At 45.3% G+C, this 23875-nt stretch overlaps 1 protein-coding gene across 17 annotated transcripts in view; it reads left to right on the top strand.

Annotated features, from left to right (window-relative positions):
• Positions 1-3286: 3286 nt before the first annotated feature.
• The window catches only part of ZMYM5 (zinc finger MYM-type containing 5), a 43747-nt gene continuing 23158 nt past the window's right edge, over positions 3287-23875 (top strand). For 2 of the 17 annotated variants that reach the window (XR_011378894.1, XM_051850682.2), the window contains exons 1-4: positions 3292-3545; positions 4444-4515; positions 17795-18283; positions 18523-18616. Coding sequence is in view for 14 of the 17 variants with exons in the window: in XM_051850682.2 (XP_051706642.2) it covers positions 3387-3545; positions 4444-4515; positions 17795-18283; positions 18523-18616 (814 nt within the window). In the remaining 3 variants the exon portion in view is untranslated. Of the gene's footprint in view, positions 3546-4303; positions 4516-8263; positions 8463-17794; positions 18284-18522; positions 18617-22624; positions 22776-23875 lie in introns of those variants that run through there. The other 15 variants (XM_070049104.1, XM_070049109.1, XM_051850683.2 and 12 more) reach the window with 14 other exon arrangements.

Here is a 23875-nt window from a genome sequence, read left to right as displayed (position 1 = left end):
TTTTTCTACCTTTCAAATAGAATGAAAATAAATAAATAAAATACATCTAAATGGTTCTCACTAGCTATAGTAGGCTGACTTATGGGCATCAAAGATAGCAGGTCCTAATTTCTGGGATCTGCAAATGTTCCTTTACACAGCAAAGATCTGTGAATGTTAAGTAAAGGATTTTGAGTTAGGGAGAGTATGGGATAATCAGGTTGGGCCCTAACTGAAATCACATTATAAGACAGATGCCAGACAGATTTGACACACGGGGGAGGCTAAAACAATGTGACCATGGAGGTAAGCACTGGAATTATGTGGCTTCAAGCCAAGATACGTAGTAGACACCAGAAGCTGGAAGAGGTGAGGAACAGATTCTCCATTAGAGCCTCTCAAGGGAGTGTGCCCATGTCAACCCCTTGATCTCAGTCCAATAAAAATTGATTTTGGACTTCTGGCCTCTAGAGCGTGAAGGAGTAAACGTCTATGGCCTCACAGTTTTCTTAGGGCCAGACGTCAAGGTGTAGCTTTGCTGGTCCTGTGCTTCAGGGTGTCACAGAGCTTGAGGAAGGTGTTGCCACCTGGAGGCTAACTGGGGATTAAGCCACTTGCAGCCTCATTAACAGGTTGAGAATTCTTTTCCTTGAGGTTCTGTGTCAAGGCCCCAGGCATTTTTTGGCTGGGAATAGTATTACCACCAAATTCCACTTCTATTTTCACCTTTCTCTTTTTTGTATTCTTTCAAAAGGACACTTTCACTGAATTTAGGGCCCACCATAATTCTGGATGAATTCATCTCAACATCCTTAGTTATATCAGCAAAGACTCTTTTTCCAAAAAGGATCATTTTCACAGTTTCTGGGTTGATAATCTTTTGAGGAGGGTACCATTCAACCCTCTATAAGTAGTGTATATTAGGTGCGCATGAGGGGCCAGCACTGTGGCATAGCGGGTAAAGCTGCCGCCTACAGTGCCAGCATCTTGTATGGGCACCAGTTTGAGTCCTGGCTGCTCCACTTCTGATCCAGCTCTCTGCTGTGGCCTGGGAAAGCAGTAGAAGATGGCCCAAGTCCTTGTGGCCCTGCACCCACGTAGGAAATCCGGAAGAAGCTCCTGGCTTCAGATTGACCCAGCTCTGGCTGTTGTGGCCATTTGGGGAGTGAATCAGCAGATCTTTCATGATCTCTTTTTTCTGCCTCTCCCTCTATCTCTGTAATTCTGCCTTTGAAACTAAAAAAAAGTTTTTTAAAAAAGTGAGCTATCTTTGTGTTCTGTTCTCTTAAGCAGGCCCTGATGCTCTCTACCATGTTGGCATGCATTAAGACAGATGTGATCCCTGGATCTTGGACTTGCCAACTCCAGAAAAATATGAGCCAAATAAACTTCTAAAAATTTTTTTGGTTAAAAATTTTTTTTCATTTTAAATGTATGATGAGAGAGAGAGATTTTCCATCCAGTGGGTCACTCCCCAAATGCGTGCAACAACTAAGGCTGAGCTAGGCCAAAGCTAGGAGCTGGGAATTCATTCTGAGTCTCCCATGTGGCTGGCAGGAAGCAAGTATAGAACAGAGACTTAAATCCAGGTTAATCCAATATGGGATATAAGTGTTCAATGAAGACTCATAACTGCTGCATCAAATGCCCACCACAAAATAAACTTCTATAATTTATAATTTACCAACTGTGTATTTTGTTACAATGGAATAAGGCACTCCCTGAAATAATGATGTTAATGAATTCTTAATCTTTGAAGAGTACCAGATAAGCCTTCAGAAAATGCATGACATGTAGCTTTGGCTTTGTGTTTGACAAACTTTACATTTTCTCTATGGGGTCTTTATTAAACTCACTGTGCCTCTGGCTTCGTACTTACACATGCTAATGGAAAATGTTTCGTTATAATGTACAGCCGTCAAGAAATATTGCCATTAATTTTTATTCACTTATTTCCAAGTAGTAATTACTTTTTAAAATGTCAGCAATATTGAGAATTTCCATAAAATAAAGATACCACTCTATAATACACGTCTTAAACAATATTCTCATTCATCAAACATAAACTCACATTTCTTAGATGGCTTACGTCTAATTCTCATTTAATAAACATGCGACCTTGTCATATCCCAGAGAAAGGGGCAAAAAGGGGATCAACGTGTTTTTTAAAAACGTCGCTGTATGTGAATTTCTAGGCCCCTCGGTATTCCACCAACTTCGCAAGTCAACACCACCAGCTGCAATTCCACTAACAACCGCCAGGGCGAGACCAAAGAGGCATCACTTTTATCTTTAGGCGTTATCTTGCCAAGCTACAGCACCTCGACGTCCCCTGAAGACGTAGGTGTAGACAAGGCACAAAACGGAAGACCCTCGTGGACGTGGCCCTGGGTCCACCTCCCTCGGGCGCCGTCCGTCCTGGCCCGGCTCCCGGGGGAGTGCGGGGTCCGCACAGGGTGGGCGAAGCGATGGAGCGGGCCTTGAGGTGGAGCCTTCATCAGCCCTTTTGGACCAGATGTTGGAGAGGCCGAGGGAGGTCGGGAGGCCAGCGCCCGGTGGGGAGAGAAGACGGCAGCGCTGAGGGCGCCCCCGGGGCAGGCCTGGGTCCCTGGAGCCGGGGGAGAACCCGGCTCCGCAGCTCCCTCCATCTTGGTTGAAGGAGGCGGGGAGCGGGTCTTGGTCTCCCCACCGTCGCGCCCCCTCCCCACCGCAGCGAGGCCGTTCCCTCGGCCGAATGGCAGAACCTAGCGCGGGCCGCCAGGGGGCCAAGTTTCTGGCCCCACGGGGTTAGGTTTTGAAAGGGTCCTAAGGTCCCACAGCAATTCGGACAAAATGGAGGACGTCCTCTCCAGCTACAGCCATGACAGGAGGTGGGGGACTCTTTCCCCCACGGGAGCGAGGCGAGAGTGCAGTGCGCCCATGGCTCTTAGGGCACCCAGGAGACCCCTTAACCCGGGGCCCAGGCCGCGCCCTTGGCCTCGCCCCTCACGGGGGGCTCGAGACTGGACAGAGAGAACGTTTGGGAATCGAGGCCGCGTACGTCCTCGGACAGGGTCTGTGGGAGCCGCATTTGCGGCCTGAGCGCCCAAGTTGGCGAGTGCCGGCGTCGCCACCTCAGCCCCCCTTTTCTGTCCTGGTCCCGGAGTCCCCCAGTCCCCTAGAAGCTGAACCACGGGCAACGCAGCAGATCGCAGAAGTCGGTCCGGCCGCCTCGTGGGTGGGTGCGGGGGCACGAGCGGAGAACTCCGGCTGACGGGGGGCGGGGACAGCAGGACCGGAGGTGTGGCCCAGGCCTGAGGGACAGGCTTTCGGACCACCCCTTTAAGGGGAGGGGGTGGTTCTGAAGGAAGGCAGCCCCAGCCAATGGAGGTGCCCAGGACGCCTTGGCCCGCCTCCCCGGATAGCCAATGAGTGTGCGGGAGACGAAGTTTTCGCCCGCAGAGCTCGGTTGCTGCTTCTCCCACCTCCTCCTCACCAGCGCTAAAGCCGGGATTGAGCTGAGGAGAGTTGTGGGTGTCGGCAGAGGAAAGGGGAGGTTCGTTTTGCGGAGCCGCAGCCGGAACCCGGTAAGGCTTCTCCTTGATGTCTTCCCTGTGCAGAGCCTTCGAGAGTAAGAGGTGGCTGGGAGCAGCTGAGGAGGCGGCGGGAACGCGTGAGGGAAACCTTCGGAGGCTCCCACCCACCCGGGCTGAATACCCCGCGGCGGCCTTCTTCGTCGCGTCGAGGCCGCGCTCCCGTCGCGGGCGGCCGGGCGGGTGGGTTGGGTTGAGGCGGACGTGGGCGCGGGGGTCGCCGGGCGGTCCCGGGGTGTTTTCCTTTTTCTCCGGCGGAGGTGGGGGTGGGGGTGCCGGTCGCCAGTGGGGCTCGCGGGGTTGCGCGCCCACTCTGTGGTTCCGAGCCGAGATTCCTAAGTGTTTTCGGGGCAAGGGCTGCCACCTCTGCCCTGCCGGGTTCCCTCGGCTCATTTCTTCCCCGGCACATTGTTTCTCCTCACTTCTTACTTGGGCGAGTTTCTAATGGCGGACTTGGAGTCCTTCGCCCACTGCTGGGGAGACAGATCTGGAGCCCAGGGCTACTGCTGGGGCGAACACGGGACCAGCGGCGCCGTGACCCTTAGGCTTCCTTCCCTTTGGTGTCCGGGGGCCGTGGATGATGCTGGGTGCGCGACTTGGAGAAGGAAAGGGCAACCTTTGCCCTTCCCCCTCCCTGCTCAGGTTCAGCTCACCCCCAGCCCCCATCCTGTAGTTGAAATAAAAAGATTCGGCTTTGTCTCTGCGTAACAGTTCCTATTTTATTTTAATTTTTAACCTTGGTTTTTCCCCAGTATTGGCGTGGGGGGAGGACAGCAGAGCTCGGAGACTCCTTGACCTCTTCTTATCCTTTTGCCTTCTCCCTCTGGCGTGGAGGAGTCGGTGCTGCGTCCAGGTTGGCTGTAACTAAATCGTTTTTCATCTCGTGCTCTAGAACCAGGAATCTCCTTCAGACCAACCTGGTGAAACCTTGGCAGAAATCAGAACGAAAATATCTCCGTTGTGGGTGATTCTACTCTGCTTTTCTGTGTAGTGCACTTTTTCAGTGCAGTAGTAGGGTGTTGTGGCTGTGGGATTTGCCTTTCCAGTATCTTGAAGAGTAATGACTTGAGGGCCTCTGTCCCCAGAACCAAGTCAAAGTAATTCCTAGGAAGTCACTGGGAAAGGGTGCTGGCAAGACTTCACATTAGCTCCATTTTAAATGCTTTGTATATAACTATTTTTATTCCCAGAGGATAATTCCTCCCCCCTTCCTGGATTAAAAAATTGGTAGGTAATATATTTAAAGGTTGAGGAAGAGAGGGCTTTTTTTTTTAAGTGTTTGTCTTTCTTTCGAGGAAGATTTGTTTATGTAATCTGAAAGTCCCTTAACAAGCCTCACCTCCAGGAACACATCTAGTTTGTCACAGTATTCTTTTTTTTTTTTTTAAAGATTTATTTATTTACTTGAAAGTCAGTGTTACACTGAGAGAGAGAGCACGCGAGGCCTTCCATCAGCTGGTTCACTCCCCAGATGGCCACAACGGCCAGAGCTGCACCGATCTGAAGTCAGGAGCCAGGAACTTCTTCTGGGTCTCCTGTGCCGGTGCAGGGGCCCAAGGACTTGGACCATCTTCTACTGCTTTCCCAGGCCACAACAGAAAGCTGTATTGGAATTGGAGCAGTCAGGACTCGAACCGGCACCCATATGGGATGCTGACACTGCAGGCGGTGACTCCACCTGCCACGCCACAGCACTTGCCCCACAATATTCTTGAGTCTAAGATTGACACCTGAATTTGTAGTGACTACCTTATACCTCCACTGTGAATATTTTTTTCATTGCTACCAGAAGGTCATCTATGTATTCATTATTTTTAATGGCTCCATAACATTGCAAACACTGTAGTAGGATGTTGAAGTACAGTTCACTGCTGTCTAGGGCACAATCAGCCATTTCTTCCACACCTTTTTTTTTTTTTTAAGATTTATTTACTTATTTTAAATTTATTTATTTATTTGAAAGGCAGAGTTACAGATAGACAGAGAAAGAAATGGAGAGGTCTTTTGTCTGCTGGTTCACTCCCTTGATGGCCACAACAGCCAGAGCTGTGCTGTTCAGGAGCCAGGAGCTTCTTCCGAGTCTCCCACATGGGGGCAAGGGCCCTTTCTTGGGCCATCTTCTACTGCTTTCCAAGGCCACAGTGGAGAGCTGGGTCAGAAGTAGAGCAGCTAGGACTCAAACCGGTGCCCGAATGGGATGGTGGCACTGCAGCAGCAGCTTTGCCTGCTGTGCCACAGCGCTGGCCCCTATGTGTTCATTTTGATACAATACAAATGCTCATTTTTCTGTTAACTATTCAGTGATTTTTTTAAAAGATTTTATTTATTTATTTGGGAGGTAGAGTGAGTTACAGACAGTAAGAGGGAGAGGAGATGGAGAGAAATTCTTCCTTTCGCCAGTTCATTCCCCAAGTGGCCACCATGGCCAGAGCTATACCAGTCCGAAGCCAGGAACCAGGAGCTTCTTCCAGGTCTCCCATGTGGGTGCAGGGGCCCAAGCACTTGGGCCATCTTCCACTGCTTTCCCAGGCAATAGCAGAGAGCTGGATTGGAAGAGGAGCAGCCGGGACTAGAACTGGTGCCACAAGCGAAGGATTAACCTACTGCACCATAGCACTGGCCCCTCAGTTAATGATTTTAACAATAGTGTTTGAACTGATAATCTCATTAAGAGTCAAATAATAATTTTTTTTATTAAGACTTATTTGAAAGAGTTAGAGGGAGAGATAGAGATCTTCAATCTGCTAGTTCACTCCCCAGATGGCCACAGGCAGGAGCTCCTTCCAGGACTCCCACATGGATGGCAGGGCCCCAAATACTTGGGGCATCTTCTGCTGTTTTTCCTAGGCCATTAGCAGAGAGCTGGATTGGAATTGGAGCAGCCAGGACATGAACCATTGTCCATGTGAGATGCCAGCATCTTAGGCTGAAGCTTTTTATTTTTTTAAGATTTTTTTTTTTTAAATTTATTTGATATGTAGAGTTACAGAGAGTGGGAGAGATAGAGAGAAGGGTCTTTCATCTGCTATTTCACTCCCCAAATTGCTGCAGTGGCCAGAGCTGCACCCATCTAAGCCAGAAGCTTCCAGGTCCCTCATGTCAGTGCAGGAGCCCAAGCACTTGGGCCATCTTCTACTATTTTCCCAGGCTATTTGGAAGAGGAACATCTGGGACTAGAACCAGTACCCATATGGGATGCCAGCGCTGCTGGCGGAGGTTTAACTTACTGTGCGACAATGCTGGCCTCAGACTGCAGCTTTACCCACTATACCACAGTGCCAGCCCTGATAATTATTTTTTTAAGAAGTTTTACCATTATTGTCTGGGATTCTGTAGAATCTTAGATTTTGCCTGTTTTGATAGAAGAGTTTTCCATTGCTCATTAAAAGAAACCTTATGATTAGCTTATTTCCCATTCTAGAATCCCTGCCTTCCCTGTTGCTTGTTGCTGCCTGCCAAGTTACTTGCTCTTATTTTTTTATGCCTCCCTCACAGTATACCTCTTTAATTAAACCTCTGATAGTGTGTTGTACAGTTCTATATCTAGCTTTTAGGAATGGATATTGTATCATGTGAGCTATTTTCTTAGGATACCTGAAGTGGTAATATTTCACATTCAGTGATAGTAGTTTGATGAGATGATCAGATGTGAGTGTGGCTCCAGAGCAATGATGGGCCTTCACAGGAAATAAAAGCTAGTGAGGACTAAGGCTTAGCAGGGTAACATGTCACTCAGTTATTACTACTTAGAAAAGGTATTTTCTTCAGCAGAGTGTCTCTAGGGTATTTGCAACATGCTGTAATACAAAGGACTTGGTTTAGGTACTGGCCAGATTGAAGATGAAATCTCTGCTCTCCTACTTTGGGAAATCACTTATTCTGTGAAAGTTTATTAAGATAAATGAACAAGTTATATCTATCTTCTCAAGATTATTATGATAATTGAAAAGAGTATAAAAATAGGTAAAAAGGTTGGCCTGACAGTTAAGACTCACACATCCGATAACGGAGTCCCTGGGTTCAAGTCCTGCCTCTGGCTCCTGATTTCAGCTTCCTGTATACTTTGGGAAGCAACAGTGATGGCTCCAGTTATTGGGTCCAGCCACCATGAGAAAGACCTGGATTAATTTCCAGCTCCTTGGGCTAGGGGGAGCTAACATGTACTTTTTAGGAGCAACCCAGCAGAGAGAAGTATGGGCTTTCTCACCTCTTTTAGCCTCTCAAATTTTTTTGGTTATTATTATTTATTTGAAAATGTTACAGAGAGAAAGGGGAAAAATAGAGATCTTCCATCTACTAGTTCACTCCCCAAATGGCTGCAGTGTCCGGCACTAGACCAAGCTGAAGCCAGGAGCTTTATTCTTGGGCCATCTATTGCTGCTTTCCAAGGAGCATTACCCTGGAGCTAGATCGGCAGTGGAGCAGCTGGAACTCAAACCAGCACCCTTATGAAATACCAGCATTGCAAGCAGCTTAACTTGCTATACCACAACACTGGCCCCACCTCTCACATTTTGAAAATGTTCAAAAAATAGGTAGTGTGTGGCATAAAAGTTATAGGAGATACACCCACACATATACTCAAATGAATGGATATGTAGGCAGAAATTTTTGTTTTAATTATTTATTTATTTATTTATTTGAAACAGAGAGGAAGAGACTGAAGGATCTTCCATCTGGTGGTTTACTTTCCAGATGACTGCAAGGGCCAGTGCTGGGCCAAGCCAAAGCCAGGAGCTTCATCCAAGTCTTCCTCATGGGTGGCAGAGGCCCAAACACTTGGATCATCTTCCGCTGCTTTTCCAGGCCATTAGCAGGGAGGTGGATGGGAAATGGAGCATCTGAGACTTGAACAAGTGCTCACATGGGATTCCTTTGTTGCGGTGGCAGTTTTACCTGCTACACCACAGTGTCAGTCCCCAAATTCATATTTTTATTTTTTCCCTGTATTTTCTGAGATTTCTTCAGCTTTCTTTTTTTTTTTTTGCTAGTTTCTGCTTTTTTTAAAAAAAAACTTTTATTTAAATTATGCAAGTTTCATGTATGTTTCTTTTTTTTTTTTTAAGATTTGCTTATTTATTTGAAAGGCAGAGTCACAAAGAGGCAGAAGTAGAGAGAGAGAGAAAGAGAGGTCTTCCATCCCCAGACAGCCTCGATGGCCATCTGAAGCCAGGAGCCAGGAGCCTCCCCCGCCACCGGGGCTCCGACATGGGTACAGGTGCCCAAGGACCTGAGCCATCCTCGACTGCCCTTCCAGGCCACAGCAGAGAGCTGGATCAGAAATGGAGCATCCGGGACTCACACTGGCACCCACATGGGATGCTGGCACTGCAGGCAGCGACACTACCAGCTATGGCACAGAGCCGGCCCCTGTTTCTACTTTTTAAAAGCAGTTTTTGTTTTGTTTTGTTTTGTTTTGTTTTTTTCCATCTGAGAGGTAGAGAGAGAACACTGCCATCTACTGGTTCATTCTCCAAATGCCTGCCATACATCCCCTTTACCCTACCCAGGGGTTGGGTGAAGCCAGGAACACAGTCACTTGAGCTATGCCAGTTCCCTACAGGGTCTACATTAGTCAGAAGCTGGAGTTAGGAGCTGAGCTGGGCATTTGATGGGTTTGTCAACTGTTAGGCCGAATGCCTGCCCTACCTCAGCTTTATTGTTGAACCCTTTACTGAGTTTCCCATTTCTATCACCCATCTAGAGTACCAAGGATAATTTTGTGATTTTTCACTTTTTCCTTGCATTATATATATATTTAAGATTTATTTTATTTTACTTGAAATTCAGAGTTAACACAGAAAGAGAAGGAGAGGCAGAGGCAGAGAGAGAGAGAGTCTTCCATCCGCTGGTACACTCTCCAGTTGGCTACAACAGCCAGAGCTGTGCCAATCCTAAGGCAGGAGCCAGGAGCTTCTTCCGGGCTTCCCACGTGGGTGCAGGGACCCAAGGACTTGGGCCATCTTCTACTGCTTTCCCAGGCCATAGCAGAGAGCTGGATTGAAAGTGGAGTAGCTGGGACTAACCAGCACCCATATGGGATGCCAGCAATGCAGGCGGCGGCTTCACCCGCTAAGCCACAGTGCTGGCCCCACATTATGTCTTAACTTTATTTTTTTCCTCTTTTTTATATGAGAGTCTTTTTTTAGATATTACTCAGTTGTAGACTAGTCACTTAAGATTAAGAATTGGGGCCGCGCCGCGGCTCACTAGGCTAATCCTCCACCTTGCGGTGCCAGCACACCGGGTTCTAGTCCCGGTCGGGGCGCTGGATTCTGTCCCGGTTGCCCCTCTTCCAGGCCAGCTCTCTGCTGTGGCCAGGGAGTGCAGTGGAGGATGGCCCAAGTGCTTGGGCCCTGCACCCCATGGGAGACCAGGATAAGTACCTGGCTCCTGCTGTCGGATCAGCGCGGTGCGCCGGCTGCAGTGCGCTGGCCGTGGCGGCCATTGGAGGGTGAACCAACGGCAAAGGAAGACCTTTCTCTCTGTCTCTCTCTCACTGTCCACTCTGCCTGTCAAAAAAAAAAAAAAAAAAAGAATTGGTGGCTAGGGGCCAGCATTGTGGTGTAGCTGGTAAAGTCGTTGTCTGTGATGTTGGCATTCCACATGGGTGCCAGTTAGTGACCCAGCTGCTCCACTTCTGATCCAGCTCCCTACTAACGGCCTGGAAAAATCAGCAGAAGATGGCCCAAGTGTTTGGGCCCTGCCACCCACATGGGAGACCTAGATGAAGCTCCTGGCTTCTGGCTTCAATCCGGCTCAGTGCTGGCTGTTGGGGACATCTGGTTAGTAAACCAGCAGATGGAAGATCTCTCAGTAACTCTGGCTTTCAAAGTAAATAAATAGATGTTTTTTTTTTTTAAGAAAAAGAATTGGTGGGGGCCAGTGCCATGGCGCAGTAGGTTAATCCTCTGCCTGTGGCGCTGGCATCCCATATGGGTGCCAGTTCTAGTCTTGGCTGCTTCTCTTCCAGTCCAGCTCTCTGCTGTGCCTGGGAAAGCAGTAGAAGATGGCCCAAGTCCTTGGGCACCTGCATGGGAGACCAGGAAGAAGCACCTGGCTCCTGGCTTCGGATCAGCTCAGCTTCAGCTGTTGTGGCCATTGGGAGTGAACCAACAGAAGGGAGACCTTTCTCTCTGACTCTCCCTCTCACTGTCTGTAACTCTACCTCTCAAATAAATAAATAAAAATCTTAAATTTTTTTTTATTTTTTTAAAGATTTATTTATTTGAAAGTCAGAGTTACACAGAGAGTGGAAAAGCAGAGAAAGAGAGAGAGAGAGGGAGGGAGGGAGGGAGGTCCTCCATCCGAGAAAGAGAAAGAGAGAGAGAGGTCGGTCTTCCATCCGATGGTTCACTCCCCAGATGGCTACAACAGCTGGAGCTGTGCGATCTGAAGCCAGGAGCCAGGAGCTTCTTCCTGGTCTCCCACACAGTTGCAGAGGTCCAAGGACTTGGGCCATCCTCTTACTGCTTTCCCAGGCCATAGCAGAGACCTAAGTGGAGCATTATCACAGCCAAGCAAGCCATTCCCAGTACTCCAGGGAACTCCATTGTCAGCAACAATTCTCCTCACCTGTTACCATAGCGAGCACCGGAAGCCAGCCACATGGAGGAGCGTGCAGACCAAGAAGCATGGAGCGGGTGGCCCAAAGGTGCAGGGCAGCAAGGGGATCAAGGGAAGGGAAGGAAACAGAAGGGCCAAGGGAAAAAAGGAATCGGTGACTAGAAAGCAGATTCTTTCTCTATAAGGTGATTTGTTCATTATCTTTAGATCTTTCCTTTTTCTGGTTGTTAGTTCCAGAATTCAGTTTCTGAGAAAGAACTCTTCTACAGAAGATTCTGTTGCCTAGAAGATAAGGGTCCAGATGCCAATTCTGGAAATGAAATAGGAGAGGACACATTTAATTTGTGAGGTATTGGTACTTGGTGAACCCAAGACAAACAGTCCTTGATTAATGACAAAGATATGCTATGAGAAATGTGTCATTAGGCAGTCTCATTGTTGTGCTAACATTGCAGAGTGCAGTTAAACAAACTTAGATAATGTAAGTCAATCACTCATTTTAGGCTGTTGGTGCAATCAGGAGGTAACGTAAACATGAGTCTTGTGACCACTGCTGGCATAACATAGCATTCTGTTAATTTTTTTTCTAGAAGTTGAAGTAGTACACTAAAATTACTATAAAAAGCATAGTATAGGAAATATATAACCCAGTAGCAGCCATTTATCATGTAGCCAACTACATGATCTGTTTCAAGGATATCTGATGCTACAGGTTCCTTTGTCTTGAGGATTCTGCAGTGCATATCAGGGTATTTTTCAGCTTGTTCCATCATTCCCATAGAGCTTGGCTATCTCAGGTCAGCTGAGTTGGTTAACCACTCCTTCATCTTCCACTTATAGCATTTTGTTGCTTTTATTTCTTACTCTTTGTGGGTAGGGTCTTCACTATTTAAGGGAGATTAGAAAGGAGTGAAACTTCTATGTGTGATCAGTCTGCCATCTTAATCTATATCAGGCAGTAGATTTCTAGAGAGTAATTTTGTACCTAAGCACTACAGTGTTTGTCTTGCTATTTGTGGTGGTAGTTCAGATGATTATTTCTCCTGTTTTAATGTATTTGTTAGTACCTTCAGAATGATAGCATTGAACTTAAAGGGCAATGCTGATAGTATATTAATAAAAATCTTAGTTCTGGGTTGTGTAAGTCCAGATGCCATAGAACACGGAACTATCTTCAGGAGAATAAAACAACTATGAGGTTTTACTGGAAAGTGGTCTACCAGAAGAGAATTAAAGACAATAGGGCAAAGTACCTTTATATTGTTTTAGAGTTAACTCCTCATCCCTAATTAAATGTCCCGTTAACTTTACAAGGTTGTTACTTATTCCCTGGAGATGATTTGTATTTAACTGTCTCTTGGATTTCAAGCTAACTTTCTGTATAATGGTAACATAATTATGTACTGGCCTAGGTGCAGATTTTCAATTAAACATTAAATAGTTACAATGTATGAGTAAATAAGATACCACAAGAAGACTAGATAAATGCTTAATTAAAGGAGTGGGCATTTGGATTAGTGGTTAAGCTGCCACTTGATGCCTGCACCCCATATCAGAGTGCCTAGGTTTGGTACTTACCTCTGGTTTCTGATTCCAGTTTTCTGCTGATGCATACCCTAGGAAGGTGGCAGTAATGGTTCAGGTAATTAAGTTCCTGGCTCCTAGCTGCAGCCACAGCTGGGGACTAATGTGGACATTTGGGGTATGAACCAGCAGATGGGAGCTTGCTATTTTCCTTCTTTGCATCTCAAATTAAAAAAGAAAAATTAAGTTTTAGAAAGGAAAATTAATAAGCCCTGAGTTGTATGTGTATATTTCAGATTTCAAAAACTATTAGAGGGGGCCCACATTGTGATACAGCAGGTTAGGCTGCCACCTGCAATGCCAGCATCCCATACAGGGTGCCAGTTTGAGTCCTGGCTGCTCTCTTTCTGATCCAGCTTCCTGCTAAGGCACTTGGAAAGGTAGTGGAGGGTGGCCTGAGTACTTGGGCCCCTGCCACCTACAGAGGAAATGTGGATGAAGTTACTGGGCTCCTGGTTTCAGCCTGGCTCAGCCCTGGCTGCTGTAGCCATTTGGAGAGTGAAACGGTGGATGGAAGATCTCTGTGTCTTTCCCTCCCTCTCTGTAACTATGCCTTTCAATTAATCTTTTTTTTTTAAGTGATCTTCATGAAGGTACTTATTTTAAAAAAGCATATATATGGGGCCAGCACTGTGGCGTATCCGATAAAGCCACCAACCGCAGTGCCAGCATCCCGTATGGACTCCACTTCCGATACAGCTCTCTGCTGTGGCCTGGGAAAGCAATACAAGATGGCCCAAGGGGCCGGTGCCATGGCTCACTTGGTTAATTCTCCACCTGTGGTGCTGGCATCCCATATGGGCGCCGGGTTCTAGTCCCGGTTGCTCCTCTTCCAGTCCAGCTCTCTGCTGTGGCCCGGGAAGGCCGTGGAGGATGGCCCAAGCCCTTGGGCTCCTGCACCCATGTGGGAGACCCAGAGGAAGCTCCTGGCTCCTGGCTTCAGATCCGCACAGCTCCAGCTGTTGCGGCCAATTGGGGAGTGAACTGGTGGATGGAAGATCTCTCTCTCTCTCTCTCTCTAACTCTGACTTTCGAATAAATAAATAAATCTTTTTTTTTTTTTTTTTTTAAAGACAAGCTACCATACCTTGGTTCTTCACTCCCCAAATATTGCAAAGCCAGGAGGGATGCCAAAACCAGGAGCCAGAATTTAGTCTGTGTTTCCCATGTGAGTGGCAGGGACTCAATCACTTGAGCCGTCACCATTTCCCAAAGTCTACATTTGCAGGAAGCTGGAGTTAGGAGCCAGAGTGGAAAGATGTGGGACATAGCATCCTAACTGGCAGCTTAAGCACTAGGCCAAAATGCCGCTCCTCAGAGTCGTACAGTATCCTTAGTTATCCTTAGTTAATAGGCTTGGGCCCTGCACCTGCATAGGAGACCAGGAGGAAACACCTGGCTCCAGACTTCAGATCAGCGCAGTGCACCGACTGTAGCAGCCATTTGGGGAGTGAACCAATGGAAGGAAGACCTTTCTCTCTGTCTCTCTCACTCTCTCTAACTCTGCCTGTCAAAAAAAAAAAAAAAAAAAAAAAAGTAAAACAAAGAGGTGAAGTAGTTTTCCTCGTGCCAGTTAGTTGGCTCAACACTAACTATTTTTGTTTTGTAAAATTATAGAAATAATTAAAGTTGTTGTCTTGGGTTTATGGAATTTAGTAAGTGGTTAAATCAGAAATTGATTTTTTTTAGGAATTGTTTTTAATCTAGGATTTTAAAAAAGTGAGTACATCTTTCAGAGGTAGATGGCTTCAGTGAACTTAGTGTATAAGATAATGCTCTTTTAGCCGGCACCGCGGCTCAATAGGCTAATCCTCTGCCTTGCGGCGCCGGCACACCGGGTTCTAGTCCTGGTCGGGGTGCCAGATTCTGTCCCGGTTGCCCCTCTTCCAGTGCAGCTCTCTGCTATGGCCCGGGAGTGCAGTGGAGGATGGCCCAAGTGCTTGGGCCCTGCACCCCATGGGAGACCAGGATAAGTACCTGGCTCCTGGCTTCGGATCAGTGCAGTGCACTGGCTGCAGTGCGCTGGCCGCGGCAGCCATTGGAGGGTGAACCAACGGCAAAAGGAAGACTTTTCTCTCTGTCTCTCTCTCTCTCACTGTCCACTCTGCCTGTCACAAAAAAAAAAAAAAAAAAAAAAAAAAAAAAGATAATGCTCTTTCTAGTAGGCAAATACATGAGACAGTAGGTAAGTGAGTGTGGCAGAGGGTGGGGTGGTAAAGGGGGAAGTAAGAGATTGGGAATAATTGGTAATAGTTATAGCATTTTCTTTCTTGAGGATAAAAATGCTTTAAAATGGAATGTTGTAATGGTTACACAACGCTGAATATACTAAAAACCATTGGATTGTACACTTTAAATGGATAAGTTATATAATTTGTGAATTATATCTCAGTAAAGCTATGCATTTTTTTAAAATACCCTTTCTGTTAAGGACTAAAATAGGATGTTAGTGGTCATAAGAGGATATTGTGGAGTCAGTTGTAGCTCTTTTCTTGAAATTATTAGAAAACACCCCTAAAATATATATATTTATACACACAAACATATGTATATACATATATATATATATAAAGTTTATTTATTTATTTGAAAAGCAGAGTTAGAGAAGGAGAGAGAGATCTTCTATCTGCTGGTCCATTCCCCAAATGGTCACAATGGACGGGGCTGGGCCAGGCTGAAGCCAGCATCTAGGAGCTAGGAGCTTCCTCTTGGTCTCCATTGTGGGTGCGAGGGCCCAAGGACTTGGGCCACCCTCCACTGCTTTCTGAGGTGCATTAGCACAGAGTGAAGCAGCCTGCACTTGAACCTACACCCATATGGGGTGCCAGCTCTGCAGATAGCAGCTTAACCCTCTGTGCCACAGCACTATCCCCCTTATATATTTTAAATTAATTATTAGAGAGCCAGAGAGAGCTCCCATCCACTGGTTCACTCTGACAATTCCTGAAGCATGTGGGGGTGAGGCCAGGTCAAAGCCAGGAGCCACAAACTCCATCTGGGTCTGCCATGGTGGGTAGCAGAGTAGCAAGTATGTGAACTATCATCTACTTCCCATGCACATGAGCTGGATTGGAGGTGGGCATGGGCATCCCAAGCAGTGGTTTAATCCACTACAACATAATGACTCCCTTATGTTTTATTACTCATTTTATTTAGATCAGATTATTTCCTTGTTCTTTTGAAAATCAATCTGATAAGCATAATGAATATTAACTATGATCCCAATTTTTTTTTTTAAGAGTTATTTATTTATTTGAAAGTCAGAGTTACACAGGGAGAGGAAAGGCAGAGAGGGAGGGAGGGAGGGAGGGAGGGAGAGAGAGAGAGAGAGAGAGAGGTGTCTTCCATCCAATGGCTCACTCCCCAATTGGCCACAACAGCCAGAGCTGTGCTGATCTGAAGCCAGGAGCCAGGAGCTTCCTCCGTGACTCCCATGTGGGTTCAGGGGCCCAAGCACTTGGGCCATCTTCCACTGCTTTCCCAGGCCATAGCAGACAGCTGTATATGATCCCAATTTTTTTAATGCATCTTTTTCAGACCTTCTTTTAAAGTGGCCCTTAGATTCTTTATTTCCTAATCTTTAAAAATATTTTTGGTTGAATGTTGATTTTATTGTTTTAATGATTTGGCTCATGTTAATAAGGGATATAGAAGTTTAAATTTGTTTTCCACATTAATTGCATAAAACGTAGTAATTAAAATATGTTCTAGAGTTAGATTTCTTGGATTTGAATCGACTATTGTTGCTAGCAGTGGAGACAAGCACATTTATTTTCTTCAGATTCTTAATATTCTCATTGATAAAATGGGAAAATAATAGTTCCTGTCTTATTTAAGTAGTTAAAATAATTAATGGGATAGCACATGTTAAGAATAAATTACAGGGCCAGCACTGTGGTGTAGTAGGCTAAGCCTCTGCCTGCAGCACTGGCATCCCATATGGGCACTGGTTCTAGTCCTGGCTGCTCCACTTCCAATCCAGCTCTCTGCTATGGCCTAGGAAGGCAGTAGAAGATGGTCCAAGTCCTTAGGCCCCTGCACCCACATGTGAGACCTGGAAGAAGCTCCTGGCTTCAGATCAGCCCAGCCCCAGCCTTTGTGGCCATTTGGGGAGTGAACCAGTAGATGAAAGACCCTTCTCGCTATCTCTCTCTCCCTCCCTCTTTCTGTAACTCTACCTCTCAAATAAATAAATAAAAAGTCTTAAATTGTATGGCTATAGCTATTATCAATTAAAATGAATTTTTTTTAAAAAAATTGCTTATTTATTTGAAAGGCAGAGTTACAGAATGAGAGAGAGAGAGAGAGAGACTGAATCTTCATCCGCTGGTTCACTTCCCAAACAGCTGCATGAGCTTCTTCTGGGTCTTCACCATGGGCAGAGGGGCCCAAGCTCTTGGGTCATCTTCCAGTGCTTTCCTAGGCACCTTAGCAGGGAGCTGGATTGGAAATGGAGCATCCAGGACTTGAACTGGCATCCATATGGGATGCCAGCACCTCAGGTGGTGGCTTTACCTGCTATGCCACAGCTCTGGGCCCAGGGTGGTTGTTTTTTTTTGTTTGTTTGTTTGTTTGTTTTGTACTACCAAAAATTGAATAAATAATTTCCATCAAACTTCATAGAAGTAAACCTTAAATGATTAATGAGAGAGAAGAAAGGATGAGTATCAGTAGAGACTTTAAAAGTTTATTTGGGAGGCCAGTGCTGTGGTGTAGTAGGCTAAGCCTCTTCCTGCAGCTCTGGCATCCCATATGGGTGCTGGTTCGTGTCCTGGATGCTCTTCTCCCAATCTAACTCTCTGCTTATAGCCTGGGAAAGCAGTAGAAGATGGCCCAAGTGCTTGGGCCCCTGCACCTGTGCGAGAGACCCAGAAGAAGCTTCTGGCTCCTGGCTTCAGATCGGCCCAGATCCAGCCTTGGTGGCCATTTGGGAAGTATACCAGTGGATGGAAGTCCATTATCTCTGTCTCTCCCTCTCTCTCTCTGTAACTCTGCCTTTCAAATAAATAAATAAAATCTTCAAAAAAAAAAAAAGTTTATTGTTCCAAAGACATTGTACTAGAACTTTGTTTTCTTTTCTCTGTCTCTTACAGGTTTTCTTTGGCATGGATAAATCCTTGGTGGGAGGATTAAAATTGACTGAACAGACTCTTGCTTTATTAGGGAATACAGCCATGGCATCTAGTCTCCTGGACACAGGAAATGTATTTGGTGACCCAGCTAATCCTTTAATTAGTAGATGCTCATCAGTGGAAGATAATGATGATGATGTTGTATTTATTGAATCTATACAACCTCCTTCAGTTTCTGCTTCAGTAGTAGCTGACAAAAGAACCGTTATATTTACATCATCAAAAAATGAAAAGCCACAAGGAAATTATTCTCTAATTCTTCCCTCCTCAAGAGATTTGGCCTCTCAAAAGGGAAATACATGTGAGACAATTGTTATTGATGATGAAGAGGACATACTAGAAACACCTGGAGGGGAAGAGAAAAGGTCTTCCAATTTTATTGAATGGGGACTTCTTGGCACTAAAAACAAAGATTTGAATTTCTCCACTTCCAGACTTTCAAGAAGTAAGGTAAATGCAGGAATGGGTAATAGTGTTATCACTACAGAAGCAACTCTGAAATACCTCTTACTAATGTTACTACCTTAGAAACAGGCATAAGGTCTGTGAATGCTGGGCGAGATATGAACTTAATGATTACACATATAACATCACTCTAGAATACCAACTTGGGAGATGTCGCTAAAGGACTTCAGTCAAGTAGTTTTGGTGTTAATATACAAACATACACCCCATCTTTAACTTCACAGACCAAGACTGGAGTAGGACCTTTTAATCCTGGTAGAATGAATGTGGCAGGAGATGTATCTCAGAGTGGAGGATTTGCAACTCATCATAATCCTGGTAAGCAGTTAGTGATACCATTTTTCTTCTGTGTCAAGAGAATAAACTTTCAAGTATTCTTTTTAGTACTCATCAATTTTATTTATATGTGAAATATTTTATTTCTCTTGATATTCCTATTAAGATAGAATATTTTACTTAATAAAACTGTGTAGTCTACTTCATCTCCAAAATTTTGGGAGTTTATTTTATCCAACGTGATTTACATCTAAAGTTTTTAACTGAGAACTCTGAACTGCTATCATTACCCTTGAAAATGTCCTTTATCTTAATATTAAAATTGTAGGGTTAAAAGATGAATCTTGTAGCAGGTAAAGCTGTCACCTGCAGTGCTGGCATTCCGCTGGTTCAAGTCCCGGCTGCTCAACTTCTGATCCAGCTCTCTGCTACTGCCTAAAAAAGCAGAAGATGGCCCAAATCCTTGGGCCCCTGCACCCGCTTGGGAGACCCGGAAGAAGCTCCTAGCTTCTTTTTTTTAATCTTTTTTTTTTTAAAGATTTTATATATTTATTTGAGAGGTAGAGTTACAGACAATGAGAAGAAGAGACAGAGAAAGGTCATCTTTCCGTTGGTTCATTTTCCAAATGCCCGGAGATGCGCCGATTCAAAGCCAGGAACCAGGTGCTTCTTCCCGGTCTCCCAAGTGGGTGCAGGGGCCCAAGGACCTGGGCCGCCTTCTACTGCTTTCTCAGGCCATAGCAGAGAGCTGGATTGGAAGAGGAGCAGCCGGGACTGGAACCAGCGCCCATATGGGATGCCAGCACCACAGGCAGAGGATTAACCTACTACGCCAAGGCGCCAGGCCCAAGAACTTTATTTTAAAACTTATTGGATAGTCTTGTTCTGATAAAATTAGAATATAACAAGTTAAGGATTAGCAGTTCCTTGCAGCTTTTTCATGACTTATGTGTGATCCTTTTATTTTATTTTTTTTAAAGCATTAAGTGATAGAACTGAGTGGGCATTGTGGTATAGCATGTTAAGCTGCTGCTTGAGACCCCCACATCCTGTAGCACAGTACCTGGAAGGCAGCAGATGAATGATGGCCCAAGTACTTGGATTCCTGATACCCACATTGGAGAGCCAAGTAAAGTTTCTGGCTCCTGGCTTCAGCTTGGACCTGCCCAGGCTGCTGTTGTGGGCATTTGGGGAGTGAACCAGCAGATGAAAGATCTCTCTTTCCCTCTTCTAAGAACCTAATCACTGTCATTGCTTATATAAAATGATGATTTTTTTTACTTTCAAATTAATCTTTTCCTTTGGTTATGGTAATACTATATGATTCATTAGAAATAAGAAAATATTGTCACTCTAGTAATTAGAAGTGACTACTGTTAAAATATTAATTTACTTTGTTTTTCATTTCTGAGGTTTTTAAAAATATAATTTTAGAACTTATGTATATTGGTCGGCACTGTGGCTCACTAGGCTAATCCTCCGCCTGTGGTGCCGGCACCCCGGGTTCTAGTTCTGGTTGGGGCGCTGGTTCTGTCCCAGTTGCTCCTCTTCCAGTCCAGCTCTCTGCTGTGTGGCCCGGGAAGGCAGTGGAGGATGGCCCAAGTGCTTGGGCCCTGCACCTGCATGGGAGACCAGGAGGAAGCGCCTGGTTCCTGGCTTTGGATCAGCGCAGTGCGCCAGCCGTAGCGGCCATTTGGGGAGTGAACCAATGGAAGGAAGACCTTTCTGTCTCTCTCTCTCTCTCTCACTATCTAACTCTGTAAAAAAAAAAAAAAAAAAAACAAACAAAACAAAACAAAAAAAACTTATATATACTTTGGAGTCCAGCTGTTTTACTTAATCTAAATTTTAATCTTTTGTATTGTTTTAAAAGTATAAGTGTGTTGTCCCACGGGCACATGGCTTCTGACCACCCACTGTCTGCTTTCCTGCCTGCATTCTTGTTCCATGTGGCACGCAGCCGGCTCTCTGCCTGGTATGGACCCATCTTAGCTTCTAGACTTCTCTCTCCCCTAATTAAAGTCCTCACCTGTGCATTTCTCTCACTGTAAACACTTAAAAATTTAAAAAAAAAAAAAGTATTAAGTGTAAGGTTTGGATGAGGTACCCATTCCACTACGTTTTTTTGAAGCATTCACATGGTTTTCAACTTTTAGAAACTACACTAAATATCTAACATTTTTATTGTTTCCTTAAGGCGCTTCTCAAACTTTGTATTCTTAAGTTTCACTCTTAAAATGATTGAAAATTCAAAAGATTGTTTTGTTTATGTTTATTAATAATACATACATTAACAAAGCTGAGGAAGATGTCTTTATGCATCAGTTAAGCTGCCTCTGTGACACACAAACCCCATTTGGAGTGCTTGGGATTCAGTTCTGCCTGCATCTTCTGATTCAGCTTCCTGCCAATGTGCCTGGAAGGCAGCAGATTACTTGGGTTTCTGCCACTCACTTGGGAGACTCGAGGAAGTTCCTGGCTCCTGGCTTCAACCTAGTCTACCTTTGCTGTTAGGGGGCATTTGAGGAGTGAATCAGTAGATAGAAGATGCCTCTTTTTTTCTCTATTATTCTGCCTTTCAAATAAATAAAAATGAAAAAAAAATTTTTTTAATTAAAACTTAAGAAATTTTACAAGCATTTATTTAACAGGAATTATTGTGATTACATGCATAACATTTTTAATGAAATATAGCTATTTTCAAAAACCTTGAAGACAATGACATTGTTCTCACATTTTTTTAAAAAAAAAACCTCATTAGAAGCTAATAGGTGTCTCTAGTTTCCAACTTGTATTTTATATTTTGAAGATTTATTTTATGGGGCTGGCACTGTGGTGTAGTGGGTAAAGCCATCACCTGCAGTGCCAACATCCCATATTGGCACCTGTTCAAGACCCAGCTGCTCTATTTTGATCCAGCTCTCTGCTATGGCATGGGAAAGCAGTGGAAGTTGACCCAAGCCCTTGGGCCCCTGCACCCACATGGGAGACCTGGAAGAAGCTCCTGGTTCCTAGCTTTGGATCTGCGCAGCTCTGGCCATTGCAGCCAACTCGGGAATAAACCAATGGATGGGAGACCTCTCTTTCTCTGTCTCTCCTCTCTCCGTGTAACTCTTACTTTCAAATAGATAAAAAAATCTTTTTTTTTTTTCCTTTGAAAGTCAGAATTACACAGAAAAAGAAGGAGAAGCAGAGAGAGAGGTCTTCCATCTGCTGCCTCTCACCTCCCAACCGGCCACAATGTCTGGAACTGCGCCAATCCGAAGCCAGAAGCCAGGAGGCCTCCCCTGGGTCTCCCATACAAGTGCAGGGGCCCAAGGACTTGGGCTGTCCTCCACTGCTTTCCCAGGCCATAACAGAGAGCTGGATCTGAAGTGAAGTAGCTGGGTTTCAAACCAGCTCCCTTATAGGATGCTGGCACTACAGGTGGCGGCATTACCTGCTGCACCACAGCACTGGCCCCATAAATAAATCTTTTTTAAAAATTTATTTTATTTGAAAGTCAGAGTTACAGAGAGAGAAAGAGAGATAGAGAGATCTTCCCTCCACTGGTTAACTCCTTAAATGGCCACAATAGCCATTCTGGGCCAGGACGAAGCCAGAAACCAGAAGCTTCATCTGGGTCTTCCACATTGGTACAGGGACCCAAGTACTTAGTCCATCTCCTACTGCTTTCCCAGGCACATTAGCAGGGAGCTGGATTGGAAGTGGAAAGGCCGGAACTCAAACCAGTGCCCATGTGAGATGCTGGTGTCACAGGTGGTGGCTTAAGTTGTGGCCAGTAAAGTCACAACTCTAGCCCCTCCAACTTTCTACCATGAATTTTGCCTTTAAATCAAAGAACTGTATTTTAAAACTTTTTATGTTGATCGTCTTATACTGAAAAATTAAAACAAGTGAAAATTGCTATCTTTTTGCGGTGTTTTTATGACTTACGGTGTTTGGAAGAATGATAAGATCTGGCCTCACATAGTTATCTGATTGGAGAAGAGAGCACTATTTTTATAGTCTGTTTAATTTAGTTTTTGTTTTTTTTTTTTTTTTTTTAAGATTTATTCATTTGAAAGGCAGACAGAGAGAGAGAAAAAGAGGTCTTCGATCTGCTAGTTCACTCCCCAAATGGCAGCAGTGGTGGAGCTGCACTGATCTGAAGCCAGGAGCCGGGAGCTTCTTCTGGGTCTCCCAAGTGGATGCAGGGGCCCAAGGATTTTTGGACCATCTTCTGCTTTCTCGGGCCATAGCAGAGAGTTGATTGGAAGTGGAACAGCCAAGACTCCGACTGGCACCTGTACAAGTTGGCGGCAGGCGGCGTGTTTACCCATCATGCAACAGCACCTGCCCCCTGTTTAAATAGTTATGGGTAATTTTGTTTTGAACATCACCAATCAGACAGTGTTTAAAAGTCTTTTAAATGTGGGATCTGAAACTGCTTAATGAACTTTTCGTAGGCTATTAAAACCCATTTACCTGTTAATGGATTTATGCTTTAATAACATTGTACGTACTGTTTCACTGAGTTCTGTAGACCTTTTATTTATTTATTTATTTATTTTTGACAGGCAGAGTGGACAGTGAGAGAGACAGACAGACAGAAAGGTCTTCCTTTGCCGTTGGTTCACCCTCCAATGGCCACCGCGGCTGCCGGCTGGCGCACTGCGCTGATCCGGCCACCCTCCACTGCACTCCCGGGCCACAGCAGAGAGCTGGCCTGGAAGAGGGGCAACCAGGACAGAATCCGGTGCCCCGACTGGGACTAGAACCCAGTGTGCCGGTGCCGCAAGGCGGAGGATTAGCCTAGTGAGACCTTTTAAATGTTGACACTTTAAGGGAACTGTGAGGTGCCAGCGCCGTGGCTCACTTGGTTAATCCTCCGCCTGCGGCGCTGGCATCCCATATGAGTGTCGGGTTCTAGTCCCAGTTGCTCCTCTTCCAGTCCAGCTCTCTGTTGTGGCCAGGGAGGGCAGTGGAGGATGGCCCAAGTGCTTGGGCCCTGCACCCCATGGGAGACCAGGAAGAAATACCTGACTCCTGGCTTCAGATTGGTGCAGCACCGGCCGTAGCAGCCACTGGGGAGTGAACCAACAGAAGGAAGACCTTTCTCACTGTCTATAACTCAGTGTCAAATAAAAAAATTTTTTAAAAAAAGGGAACTGTGAAACAATAGTAGATGCAAGTTTTCAAAAATTTTATTTTCACTGTAAAGCCAAATTTTCTCATGAACAAAAATACTGTTAATTTTCTTGAAGTGATAGGTTCCTTTAGTTTATTTTCAAGAAAATGTGTCCCAATAGCTATAGTTTA

The sequence above is a fragment of the Oryctolagus cuniculus genome, chromosome 9, assembly GCF_964237555.1.
Source record: "Oryctolagus cuniculus chromosome 9, mOryCun1.1, whole genome shotgun sequence".
Lineage (NCBI taxonomy): Eukaryota > Metazoa > Chordata > Mammalia > Lagomorpha > Leporidae > Oryctolagus > Oryctolagus cuniculus.
The sequence above is the reverse complement of the archived record's forward strand: the minus strand, read 5'-3'. Positions and strand labels throughout refer to the sequence as shown.